The following is a 13,293-nucleotide window of genomic DNA, read 5'->3' as shown; positions in this document are numbered from 1 at the left end:
GCCCATGCTTTTGGAATTGGATGCTCATGATCCTCTGTCTGCCACTGTTGCTATGCAATTCTGTTGTGGTCTCCAGCTGTGGCTCTGCTCCTAGTTTTTAGCCTCATATGATCCAGCTCAACACACACACACACACACACACACACACACACGCACACAGATAGAGTGTCTCTGTGTGATGTAACTGTCTCATGCTTCTCTGGGCTGAATTCCTAAAGCGTGAGACTCTGCAAAGCACTACAAGCTGTGTGAGGGCCAGCTGCAATCTCTTTCCCTACTTGTATGCCATTAAGTGGTATAAACCAGTGGTCCTGGTGTCTCTCCCCACTGCAGTGAGCGAGTTGGTATAGCCCACCGGTAAAGCAGAAGCAGTGCTGTCATTGATTCAGTAGTAACAGAGCATGCAGTTGAGAGGCTGCAGACGAATAGGAGAGATCTGAGAATCGAGTGCTCGTGTGAGATTTAGATCAAGCCGTGAAGAACTAGAAGCCTAGCAACCAGTCGTCCTCCTGTCTCCAGCTTGCAGGCGCAGGTGAATCCTCTTTGTCTGGCCACCTCTGATATGACACTTTTCAAGAGTGAATATTGCAGCCCACAATGTGAGTATGATACAGGACTGAGATGTTCTTCTTCACTTCTTCGCTTCTTCTCCTTTTGGCACTTTGCTGTTCAGGTGTAGTGTGTCTGGAAGTGATCTGTTGTATGCCAGCTTAGTTGGGGCTATATTGTTTTGAAGAAATTGTTGGAGTTAAAACTGGGAGAGATGTGGACCAACTGGTGTGAAGGGTTTGGCAATATAATACTGATATTTATATACTGGGTATTGTGGTATCAGCTGGAATACAAACATGATTATATTTGTTAAGTAAACAAAATCTTAAATATTGACAAATTATTTAACATTACTTACTAAATTATTTTGAGCTAACAATTTAAATTAATTTTAGGTTTAAAAATCTAATATTGGCAGGATTTTTTTACTTCTTTAAAAAAGTAAATGTGTAAAAATCTGCCTTTGAAATTCTTTAATTTGTACTTAATGTTAGTGTAAAATTCATCACAACAAGTATTTTAAGCTCATAAAAAGAATAAAAATGTAAAATATGCAGTGAATATATATTTTTGTATTGTTTTATATTGGGTGCTTGGTTGGCATATCATTAAAGTATGCTAGCCCACTAAAGCTGAGATCCAGGGATCCGTGGCTTGTATCTCATTGGTGCTATCCGCTGGTCAGGCATCTGCACTGACATGATTTACTAATTTTCGAAAGGGGGTGGCCAAAACAGCTTAGCCATTGGGAGGTGTACTTGCCAGTGCACTCTAACTACTGGTTCCAAACCCCGATAAAAATAGGAGGGTTGGGTCAGGAAGGGCACCCGATGTAAAAATCTGGTATCCCTTATAAACAGGAAAAAATAACTAATACGATTACTGTACATACTGTATATCAGTGGTTTGCCTCCTAATATTTCATTACAAACTCGAATTTTAATAAAGGGACGGCCCAGTGGCGCAATGGGTAGCACTGTCGCCTCACAGCAAGAAGGGCATGGGTCCGATTCCGTGGCTGGCCGGCCAGGGTCCTTTCTGTGTGGAGTTTTTTGTTCTCCCTGTGTCCGAGTGGGTTTTCTCCAGGTGTTCTGGTTTCCTCCCACAAGTCCAAAGACACGCAGTCAGGCCAGTTGAAGTGTGTTTTTGCCCTGTGATATACTGGTAACCTGTACGGGGTGTTTTCTGATTCACCAAATAAATCAGACCCACAGCAATCCTGAGCAGGATGAAGTGCAGGTAAAACAGACACTGAATGACTGAATGAATTTCAGTAAATGTTATATTTCATGAATCTCCATCATGCATTATGAATGTATGACCCAGTCCTACTGCTAAATATTAACACTGATATTTCTAGAGTCACATGATAACAGCGTGGTCTTTAATATAAGGGTTTGATGCTAGTCCAGTATTCTGTTTTGTTTACACTTCTGTTATGCATGTCACTGTGATCCCACAAGCCAACAAACCAGGGGTGCCTGTTGGCCAATGTCGGGGCATGTGTGTCCTTGTGTATTTATAGATTAAGATTCAACTATGATAGCAGTGGGTCCTAACCGAAAAAATACATGCAAAGGATACAGCAGACAGGGCAGAGCAAACTTACTTATTTATTTAAATACTCTGTCTGTGAGCTGGAAGGAAACTTTCTAACTGAATAAAAGAAGTGTAGAGAACATGCCAAACTTCTTACAGACAATGACTAGAGGCATGGACCCAGGTCCTTAGGACTCGTGTTGCAGTATGGATTTACACTTTATAGCTGCACCACAGTAGAGATTAGGTTGATTGTTTGTGTTTTTATCTGATTATACAATTTGCTATAAAAGATCAGAAGATGCACCAATTTAAATATTGTAATAGGTTTTTATCTATTTTTAATTAAACTTTTTAGCTTAACCTACTAATAAATTAGTTTGGAATCTGAATAGAATGTAAAACATTTATTTTTCTAAGCAACGCTCAGAAAATCAATGCTTAAAATGCTATAATAGATCTATAGGCTACATCAGGAGCACATGAAGGTCTGGTCAGCACTTATTAATATTTTACTGTAGATTAATACATAAGTGCAGTGTGAGGACCAGTTTTTGCACAGTGTTGCAACCCGTAGTTATCAAGCTGATGAAAAAGGTTAAGAACGTTTGGCCTATATCTAAGTAGGTTTTATTATTCTAAACTGATTTTTATAAAAAAAAATTAAAAAAAAAAAGATTTTACTGCTTTGCAGTGTTTCTAGGTGGCACCAAACCCACCAGAACTCCAACCAGAATAAGGTGAATAAATGTATGACTCATTTAGAACATGTCCGATTTAACGCAAAAACAAAACTTGATCACAAAAAGTTACAATTTGGTTGTCTTCAATGTTGTAAACTATGATTATTTTCCACTACACCCGTACACTATGGTACCGTGGATCACAATCCGTGATCACACGTTTAGCGGCTGTTTTTACTGGCAAGTGACCCGTACTAACTTTAGATAACAGGCTTTATTATAGGAGTAAGAAACAGTGCATAATGCTGTTAACATCAGTTGACACAGAAATAACACTTGAGTAAAACAATACAAGCAATTAAAAACCCAAGTGCAATAGATTTGAATCAAGTGGTTCGGTATTGTACTGTAGGATAAAGTGCAGAGGCGTTAGTACCACAGGTGATTCCCAAACCCTTCCTACACCAGATAAACCTGGAATAATTGCTGCATCCTTTAGATTTAAAATAGATGTAAAATCTGCAAAACAGTCATTGCTAAGCATAAGAGAGGATTTAATTTTTGTTTAGTGTGTTACCTATTGATTTCTTCTAAAATGTGTTTAGTAGATATCAAAATGTAATAGTTTACTCCTGTGCAGAAGTAATATAAAAGAGATGAGGTGTAAAAGTTCAGTGTTCTTTTTAGAAGATCACTGTTAAATATTTGATTGTCCTTAATATTTTAAATAAGGTGAAAAATGTGGAGAACATTATTAAAGTGAATTGTTAAAGCAGTTTGAACACAAGTTCATCATAAGCACGAAAAACTGGAAGCAAAACCTGCTGTTCTGCTGTTGTGGTTTACCGTTTAAGCACTAGTACTGAAATACTCTTTGTACCTTTAAATTAGAAGCCTAATTGCCATGTCCCAAAGACCATGTCCTGAACAAACACGTCCAGCATGAAAAGGCTCGTATAGGTTGTACTTGGATATAGGTTAATCAAGGGGTGATACTTGATATATAAAATTTTTTAACCATTGTTTTTAATAATGGTGCTTTATAATATAGTGTCTATCTATCTATCTATCTATCTATCTATCTATCTATCTATCTATCTATCTATCTATCTATCTATCTATCTATCTATCTATCTATCCATCCATCCATCCATCCATCCATCCATCCATCCATCCATCCATCCATCCATCCATCTATCCATCTATCTATCTATCTATCTATCTATCTATCTATCTATCTATCTATCTATCTATCTATCTATCTATCTATCTGGTGTATATACAGTGTATCACAAAAGTGAGTACACCCCTCACATTTCTGCAAATATTTCATTATATCTTTTCATGGGACAACACTATAGACATGAAACTTGGATATAACTTAGAGTAGTCAGTGTACAGCTTGTATAGCAGTGTAGATTTACTGTCTTCTGAAAATAACTCAACACACAGCCATTAATGTCTAAATAGCTGGCAACATAAGTGAGTACACCCCACAGTGAACATGTCCAAATTGTGCCCAAATGTGTCGTTGTCCCTCCCTGGTGTCATGTGTCAAGGTCCCAGGTGTAAATGGGGAGCAGGGCTGTTAAATTTGGTGTTTTGGGTACAATTCTCTCATACTGGCCACTGGATATTCAACATGGCACCTCATGGCAAAGAACTCTCTGAGGATGTGAGAAATAGAATTGTTGCTCTCCACAAAGATGGCCTGGGCTATAAGAAGATTGCTAACACCCTGAAACTGAGCTACAGCATGGTGGCCAAGGTCATACAGCGGTTTTCCAGGACAGGTTCCACTCGGAACAGGCTTCGCCAGGGTCGACCAAAGAAGTTGAGTCCACGTGTTCGGCGTCATATCCAGAGGTTGGCTTTAGAAAATAGACACATGAGTGCTGCCAGCATTGCTGCAGAGGTTGAAGACGTGGGAGGTCAGCCTGTCAGTGCTCAGACCATACGCCGCACACTGCATCAACTCGGTCTGCATGGTCGTCATCCCAGAAGGAAGCTGACGCACAAGAAAGCCCGCAAACAGTTTGCTGAAGACAAGCAGTCCAAGAACATGGATTACTGGAATGCCCTGTGGTCTGACGAGACCAAGATAAACTTGTTTGGCTCAGATGGTGTCCAGCATGTGTGGCGGCGCCCTGGTGAGAAGTACCAAGACAACTGTATCTTGCCTACAGTCAAGCATGGTGGTGGTAGCATCATGGTCTTGGGCTGCATGAGTGTTGCTGGCACTGGGGAGCTGCAGTTCATTGAGGGAAGCATGAATTCCAACATGTACTGTGACATTCTGAAACAGAGCATGATACCCTCCCTTCGGCATCCTCAAGTGGAAGGTGGAGGAGTTCAAGGTGTCTAACATCCACCAGCTCCGTGATGTCATCATGGAGGAGTGGAAGAGGATTCCAGTAGCAACCTGTGCAGCTCTGGTGAATTCCATGCCCAGGAGGGTTAAGGCAGTGCTGGATAATAATGGTGGTCACACAAAATATTGACACTTTGGGCACAATTTGGACATGTTCACTGTGGGGTGTACTCACTTATGTTGCCAGCCATTTAGACATTAATGGCTGTGTGTTGAGTTATTTTCAGAAGACAGTAAATCTACACTGCTATACAAGTTGTACACTGACTACTCTAACTTATATCCAAGTTTTATTTCTATAGTGTTGTCCCATGAAAAGATATAATGAAATATTTGCAGAAATGTGAGGGGTGTACTCACTTTTGTGATACACTCTATCTATCTATCTATTTATCTCACTATCTATCTATCTATCTATCTATCTATCTATCTATCTATCTATCTATCTATCTATCTATCTATCTATCTATCTATCTATCTATCTATCTATCTATCTATCTATCTAGTGTATATACAGTATATATATGACTAATTCATGTTTTAAACACAGACATTCTTCCTATAAGTCTGACAAGTCTTCCTATAATCTATCTAATTTGTGAGGAATTTGATTCATAAAGTAAATTAAAGTTACATTACATAAAACATACATTAATAATATTTTAAAACAAAGAAGTATGTTTTAAATCACTAAAAACAGTTGCAGAAATTATTAAAGCTTTACAATTGCAAGTACAATGGCAAAAAAATGGTGAAATTATGGGGGATAACCATGAACACACCATGTAACCATGTAACCCAACACCACTGAGATCAGGGTTGAATCTCATCAGTGCTATCGGTCATCTACTCTACTATAATTGGCTATGCCTGAAAGGGAAATGCCCAATACTGCAACCCTGGTATTCCTGCCTACGCCTAGTGTTTCCCGGTAAAACTAGACGACCCTGCACACTATAAAACGTTTGATGATAATGAAATCAAATAGAAAAAGACTACAGTAAGAAAAACTTTATGTGACTGAAAAGATGTGGACATCTAAATGTAAGCTTGAATTCGCAAAAGAGCATTTGTGAGGTCTGGCATGGATGTTAAACACAAAGGCCCAACTCACGGTTAACATTCCATTTTATTCCAAAGGTGTTCAGTGAGGTTTAGGTCAGGGCTTGGTGCAGGCCACATAGATGGATGGATGGATGGATGGATGGATAGATACTTTATTAATACCGAAGGAAATTAAGGAAATTAACTTGAGTTTCTTTACACCAAACCTATCAGACTATGTCATTGTGAACCACGTTCAGACGCTTGTGTCACAAAGTTGGAAGCATATCATTTATTTTATATAATTGATTTTAGCTCAAAATTAAATAGGGACGCTGTGACATGCGAAGTTCCTTTCTATTTCATCTTTATTGTTATGCATCTCATGCTGACTGTGTGTGGAAGGTCAACATATTTGTTAGGCCAGTTGACGGGAAGAAGTCTGAATTTACTAGAACATTAATTCTGACTAGTTTGAGAAAAGACATGATTTTGGCACTGGTACACTATAGAAGTTGTATGTCTACTGGCTTGGAGATGCTACGCTTTCTGCTCACACTCATCCATCATTTTAGCTTCTTTGTCCTAACTAGAGTGAGCCGGTCCCTGGAGTGAAGAGGCACATAAGACAATTTAGTAGCTTTTAGACATGAAGTGTGAAACCTCCAACTAGTGGTTGAGTGATTTGTTTTCTTTTTAAAGGTAGATGCTGATAATATTAAGGGGGCAATCAGATTAATAGAAATTTATGATTAGTAATAATTTTAAAAATAAGCACATTTAGTGTTTGGTTATTTTTCTGATTTAATAACTGCATTGTTTTGCTATTTCCCTGGTCGTAGGCAACAACATCCATAACTGAAGTGAGTCAAGAAAGTAATAAAAAACTGAGGATAGAAATAAAATTATAAGCAATATAAGCATAAAAAACGAACTTTATTAGGTTGAACACTAATAAAGTTAAGGGTTTTGTTCAAGGATCTAACACTCGTAACCTGGTGGTAGTGATGCTTAAACCAGTGACCTTTTGATAACTAGCCCAGTTACCACTGCCGGTGTCCACTGATAAAAAACTAAAGGAAGATAAACACAGATTGTTCACAAAAAGAAATACCTATGCTAACAACACTTCTGCACATCAGGACAACACACATTATTTCCATGGTAATGCCAGTTGCAATGCTAAGAACAATCCATCACCCAAATAATATACCGTCAGTGGTTTATGTAGCTTATGTAGGGAACATAAGCTCTGCAAAAAGTAGCTGAACAGACAAAAATGTTAAAACCAAAAGATCTCAGTAAGCTTAGATAAGTAATTAATTCAGGGGGATAAATTCAGACCTGGAAATCACTTCTAAAAACATAAAAGGGCAGATACTAATCTGATGCAGTTTCACACCATGGCAGATTTTGTGATATCATGCCAGATATCAAAATCTTAGAGATGTATTACTAAAAGTAATTTTAAGTGCAGTTTTAAAGAGCTTTTTAAGGGGTTTTAAGGGCTTTGTTCAGGGGGAGTTAAAGCCTGAAGTCTTGAACTTGAAGTTTAAGGGGCACTAGAAACCTGGAATTAGTGATGCTTGAACCAGTGACCTTGAACCAGTGGCCTTTCAATAACTAGCCAAAAACAGAGCTAAAAATAATTTAAACTTGGTTTTGGGGTGCTAAAGTATATGCTATATAGGTGCTAATTATTGCCTAAACCTTAGTAAACCTAACATCTTTTTGCAAGGACCTTTTAAGTGTAATTTTTTTTTTTTGCATATAAACAATCTGAGGTATGCTGATGATACAACTATACTGGCCGAAAGCAAAGAAGACCTCCGAGATCTAATAGTCAAAGTAAAAAGATGCAGCATGAAAATAGGCCTGACACTAAATATGAAGAAGACAAAAATACTAGCCACAAACAGCAGGGATAAATTTGAGATAGATGGGGAAACCATTGAAATAGTCAATGATTTCACCTTGCTCGGATCAATCGTAAACAACAAGGCCTCGAATACAGAAGAAATCAGACGAAGAATCGCTATAGGCAAGACAGCACTGAAAGATATGGACAAAGTATGGAAATGCAAAGACATCAGGCTTAGAACCAAGGTATGACTAGTAAACTGTCTGGTGCTTCCAACTATGATGTATGGATGTGAAAGCTGGACAATCAAGAAGACTGATTGGAAGAAGATAGACAGTTTCGAGATGTGGTGTTGGAGAAGGATTCTCCGAGTGCCATGGACAGCCAGGAGAACTAATCAATCGATACTGGATGAAATCAAACCCGAAATGAGATTACGAGCAAAAGTAGCAAAGATACGACTACCTTACTTTGGACATATTGCTAAACACCAATCACTGGAGAAAGATATCATGCTCGGCAAAGTTAGTGGAAAACGTGGACGTGAAAGACCTGCAACACGATGGATTGACAACATCACAGAGAACACTACAATATCAACATTAATCAAAATGGCTGAAGACAGAAGGATGTACAGAGCTACTATCCACCGTGTCGCCATGGATCATCAATGATCACGATGGCCGGGAAGATTAACAGTGGAGAGAAGCAAAACAAGCATTTTGGAATGTACATGATGTGTAAACTGCCTAGTACATTTAATCTTCAGTGTGTGGAAAGCAGTACAAGTTAACAGGTTTTATGTCCTGTACAGACTAAAACTGCACTTTAAATGACCTTTAGTACATCACTAAGATTTAGATATCTGGCATTTCAAATTTTTATTCATCATTGTCCTCTTCTTGCCACAAAATCTGCCATGGTGTGAAACTGCCTCAGATTAGTACCTGCCCTTCATTCTAATTATTTTACCATTGCAATCTCAGTTCTGGAAATGAATTTCATGCTTAATATATTACACTGTGGATGCTAAGTCAATTAATAAACGTTGACAGCTTCATGTATAATGCATTCTAGGTTAGAAATGCAAGTACAAGAGCCTTAAATGACATATTCACTTAGTAATACATATGAAATTGATTTATTATTTTGTTAATTTTTAAAGATGTAATTCTGTGTAGACCTCGTTAGTGAATTAGCTAGCTCATTTCTTGTGGTTTTTATCAATCTGTCATTTCCCACACAAATGTTTAATAAATCAGAGCCAGACTGAGAGATCTGCATATAACTGCAGTTTATCATCGCTGTAAGAGATGGGAAGATACAGGACCGAGTTCTGTATGCTGTTAACCTTCAGTCATGTGCAGTTAAAATTATCTAGATGTAAAGCTTTAGGGAATACCTCTCAGTAGCTGGCCCAGTTTCTGGCATGAGCTGATTACTTTTCAATCTGCTTCATTATTTATGCCTGTCATTGATCATTAATTCATGGTCTGGTTCCTCTACTTATGATTGAATGGTTAGAGGACATGGCCTCTAAGTGCTGGCTATAGCGACTTAAAGAAAGCAGGTAAATCAAAGTGTATTTTATTTTATAAGTCATTAATGTGCTACACCTGATGCAATCAAGCTTAGGTTTGAGCATTAGCAATGGAATTGCATCATGCATTACACTTGTGTATTAGGATACTTAGTACCTTTTTTGGCCAGCAGGTAGTGTAAGTGTTGCACAGTCACATAGTCCTGGGTTCATACATAACCTCCAATTACTGTCTGTAGATAATTTTATATTTCTTTGCTTCTTCCTATGTGGGGTAGAAAGACTCCAGGTTTCACCTGACTTCCAAAACATGCCTGTAGGTGGATGGACTGGCTACATTAAATACACCTAATATTTTAAGATATGTAAACACCTGACTGTGACCTCACTGAGTAAACATCTAAGCCACATATAACAGTGCCCACTATTTTGGGATGGCTTTGTGCACATTGTTCAGTGTTTCTAAGGAAACATGTGCCTATTTAGTCAGAAATGCATTTGTGAGCTCAGGTACTAATGTTGGCTGAGAAGCCATTAACCATTAACATTTGAATTAATCACCAAGTATATTCCGTGGGATTGATATCAGGGCTCTGTGCAGGCTATTAAAGTTCCTCAACACTAAACTTGTCAAACCTTGTCTTTATCATTTTGTACACAGATTAAGTCATTTTAAAACAGGTAAGGATATTTTCCAAAGTGTTGCCACAAAAGTGAAAGAACATTAATTATTTGGTATAACTGAGTAGCAATTTATGTTCCTAAAACACCTGAACTTAATTCTTAGAAAGGTTGTTCATACTTTCAGCTATGTAGGGAATTGCTCGAGTGTTAATGTTTGTTTAAGTAGCACACAACTGTATTGAATAACAGGTTTATTAAGTGCACTTTAAAAAGTCAGTTATATGCTGTGCAGGATATACGTAGGATGCATCTCAGGTTAAAATAAAATAAAATAAAAATCTATATTCATATACACTGATCAGCCATAACATTAAAACCACCTCCTGGTTTCTACACTCACTGTCCATTTTATCAGCTCCACTTACCATATAGAAGCACTTTGTAGTTCTACAATTACTGACTGTAGTCCATCTGTTTCTCTACATACAAAAAAGCAATAATAGCAAATGCAAGAGATATATAAATATAAATGTATGTGATTAATTAAACAGAGAAAAATAATTAAAAATAAAAATTAACCAAAGAGGATAGCATCAGTCATTTGTTTTAAATGCAAGCTGAAAAGCTTTTTTTTTTTTTTTTTTTTTTTTTTTTTTTTGTATTTTAAAGTGAGGAATAGAGGTACCATGCACAGTGAAGTGTGGTCTGTAGTACCATGCACTTATCTGGAGTATGGTCTATAGTTTGGGGCTGCCATTCTAAAAGTCTGATCTTTATAAGTGTGTTGCTTAGCAGAACGAACAGATAGCAAATGAGTATCAGAGTATTGGAGAGTGCAAGCAGGTGAACATGGTTGAAGGAAGCTGGAAAGATAGGTGGAGGCCGGGTCATGCAGGGACATAATAACTAGCAAACATAATTAGCAAAAGTATTTTGAATTGTATTCTGAAATGGACAGAGAGCCAGTGTAGAAGTGTGGGAGTGATGTGTTCCCACGGTCTAGTGTGGGTGAAAACCCTAGCACTCTGAGCTGGGAGTCCCTGAAGATCAGCGTTGCAATGGTCCAGGAGAGTCGGTAAGGAAGGGCCGTAGTCTGGCAATGTTCCTGAGGTGAATGAAAGCTGTTTTGTTGATGTTTTTAATGTAAGAATGAAATCAAAGAGTTAAATCCAGGGTGGCAGCAAGGCTTCTAACCTGTGCTGAGTTGGATGTTATAAAGTCTGAGATGGTCAGGGATTGATGTTTTATTTTCTTTAAGGTGACTGGAAATGCAATCAATAATCCCTGTCTTATAATTGTTTAGCCTTAGAGAGTTTGCACTCATCCGTATCTGTACATCAGTAGGGTAATTAACCAGAGCAGAAGGAGGCAGGTTGAGTGAGGATTCAGCGTGTACATAAATCTGTGTATCATCAGTGTAACAATGGAATTGCACACCATGCTGTCTGATGATATGACCAAGGGGAAGAAAGTAGATGATAAATAACAGTGGGCCAAGAACTGAGCCTTGGGCAACACCACAAGAAAGGAGAGATAAATCTGACCTAAACCTGTCTTTTAAGACAAATTGCTGTCTGTCTAAGAGATGTGACTGAAACCAGGACAAAACATTACCAGATATACCAACAACTTTTTCAAGCTGTTGCAGGAGTGTGTTATGACATACTTTATCAAAAGCAGCAGTCAGGTCTACCAAAACAAGGATGTTCAAACACCCATGATCAGCTGCAACCATTAGGTCATAAGTAATGTCATTCATTTTTTCATTAATTGTCTGTTTTAATAATGCTTTATTCTATTAAGGGTCGACGTGGGTACAAACCACGGGACCAAAGGTAGGAAACACTCTGGACAGGTCGCCAGTCCATCACAGCACAAACACACAAACACACACACACACACAATCACATACAATTTCACATCTATGGCAATTAAGTAGCTCAAATTAGCCTAACATGATTTTGAACTGTGGAAGGAGACTGGAGCACCCAGAGGAAACACACATAGACATGGGGGAAAAAAAACATGCAAACTCCACACAGATAGGAACCCAGGACCTTCTTGCTGGTAGGTGGCAGTGCTACCCACTGAGCCACTGCAGATTTGGTGTAGTTATTTTTCCCTAAACCCAACTGGAACTCTTTAAACAAAACTTTGGAGGCTAGATGTTCGTTGAGCTCTGTAGCAACTGCAAGTTAAAAAAAACTTCATCAGGAAAGGGAGGTTAGTAACAGGACAGTAATTGCTGAGATCTTCCTGGTGAAATCCAGTTTTTTTTTTAAACTGAAGTGACTGCTGCCAGTTTCAGGTTGGAAGGAATAATGCCAGAGCTAAAAGTATTTGACACATCAATTGACAGTCATTGTTAAAAGTGGACATAATGAGGAGAGACAAGAGACAAGCTTTAACAAGAGGAGTAGGTGTCAGATCAAGTTGACAAGTAGGAACTCTAGATGACTTAATCAGCTTTTCCACAGAACTCTTCCCTAGAGGTTAAAAAGCAGAAAAAATGTCTATTGATTGGAGGTAGGAGATAATCTTCCTCATTTGCTGTGATTGATGGAAAATTTCCACCCAAATTCCAACAAGGGAAAACTGTTAGCGGGTCACAACAATTTATTTTTAGTAGACAGAAGTGCTCTAAGATTGCTTTTGGCTTTCTTAATTGCCTCCTTGTAATGCAAGGTCAAATCCTTGTAGGCAAGAGCGTGGACAGTCAGACTAGTCATTCTTTTCATGCACTCTAGCTGGTGACCAGTAGATACAATACAATAAAGCTCGGGAGTAAAACAAGGAGCAGAACAAGTAAAGGCTACAGCATGTGTTCTAAGAGGATCTATTTGTATTGCCTAGGTTTACATATCTAGGGTTTCCAAAAAATGTTTTATAATGGCTGACCAGAGCCTTCAGGGTTAAAGTTGTAGTCTCTGAGATTGGAAACTGATTAAGTGTGTTTATTAAAGTAAAAAGGCTGATGTTTTTATGTTTTTGAAAGTGATTCTTCGTTGAGTAGGGTGTTTGTGGGAGTGAGATGGAATAGTGTATCAGACAGTACAGCCTTAAGATCTGAGATTAAAAA

At 38.2% G+C, this 13,293-nt stretch overlaps 1 protein-coding gene across 1 annotated transcript in view; it reads left to right on the top strand.

Annotated features, from left to right (window-relative positions):
• The first annotated feature begins 402 nt into the window (after positions 1 to 402).
• Positions 403 to 13,293, top strand: part of LOC134323526 (RNA-binding Raly-like protein) — a 111,240-nt gene continuing 98,349 nt past the window's right edge. The window contains exon 1 of the mRNA XM_063005064.1: positions 403 to 599. Within this exon, the coding sequence (XP_062861134.1) occupies positions 563 to 599 (37 nt within the window). The 5' untranslated portion in view covers positions 403 to 562. The remainder of the gene's footprint in view (positions 600 to 13,293) is intronic.

The sequence above is a fragment of the Trichomycterus rosablanca genome, chromosome 11, assembly GCF_030014385.1.
Source record: "Trichomycterus rosablanca isolate fTriRos1 chromosome 11, fTriRos1.hap1, whole genome shotgun sequence".
Lineage (NCBI taxonomy): Eukaryota > Metazoa > Chordata > Actinopteri > Siluriformes > Trichomycteridae > Trichomycterus > Trichomycterus rosablanca.
This window is presented reverse-complemented; position numbering and strand designations above follow the sequence as displayed.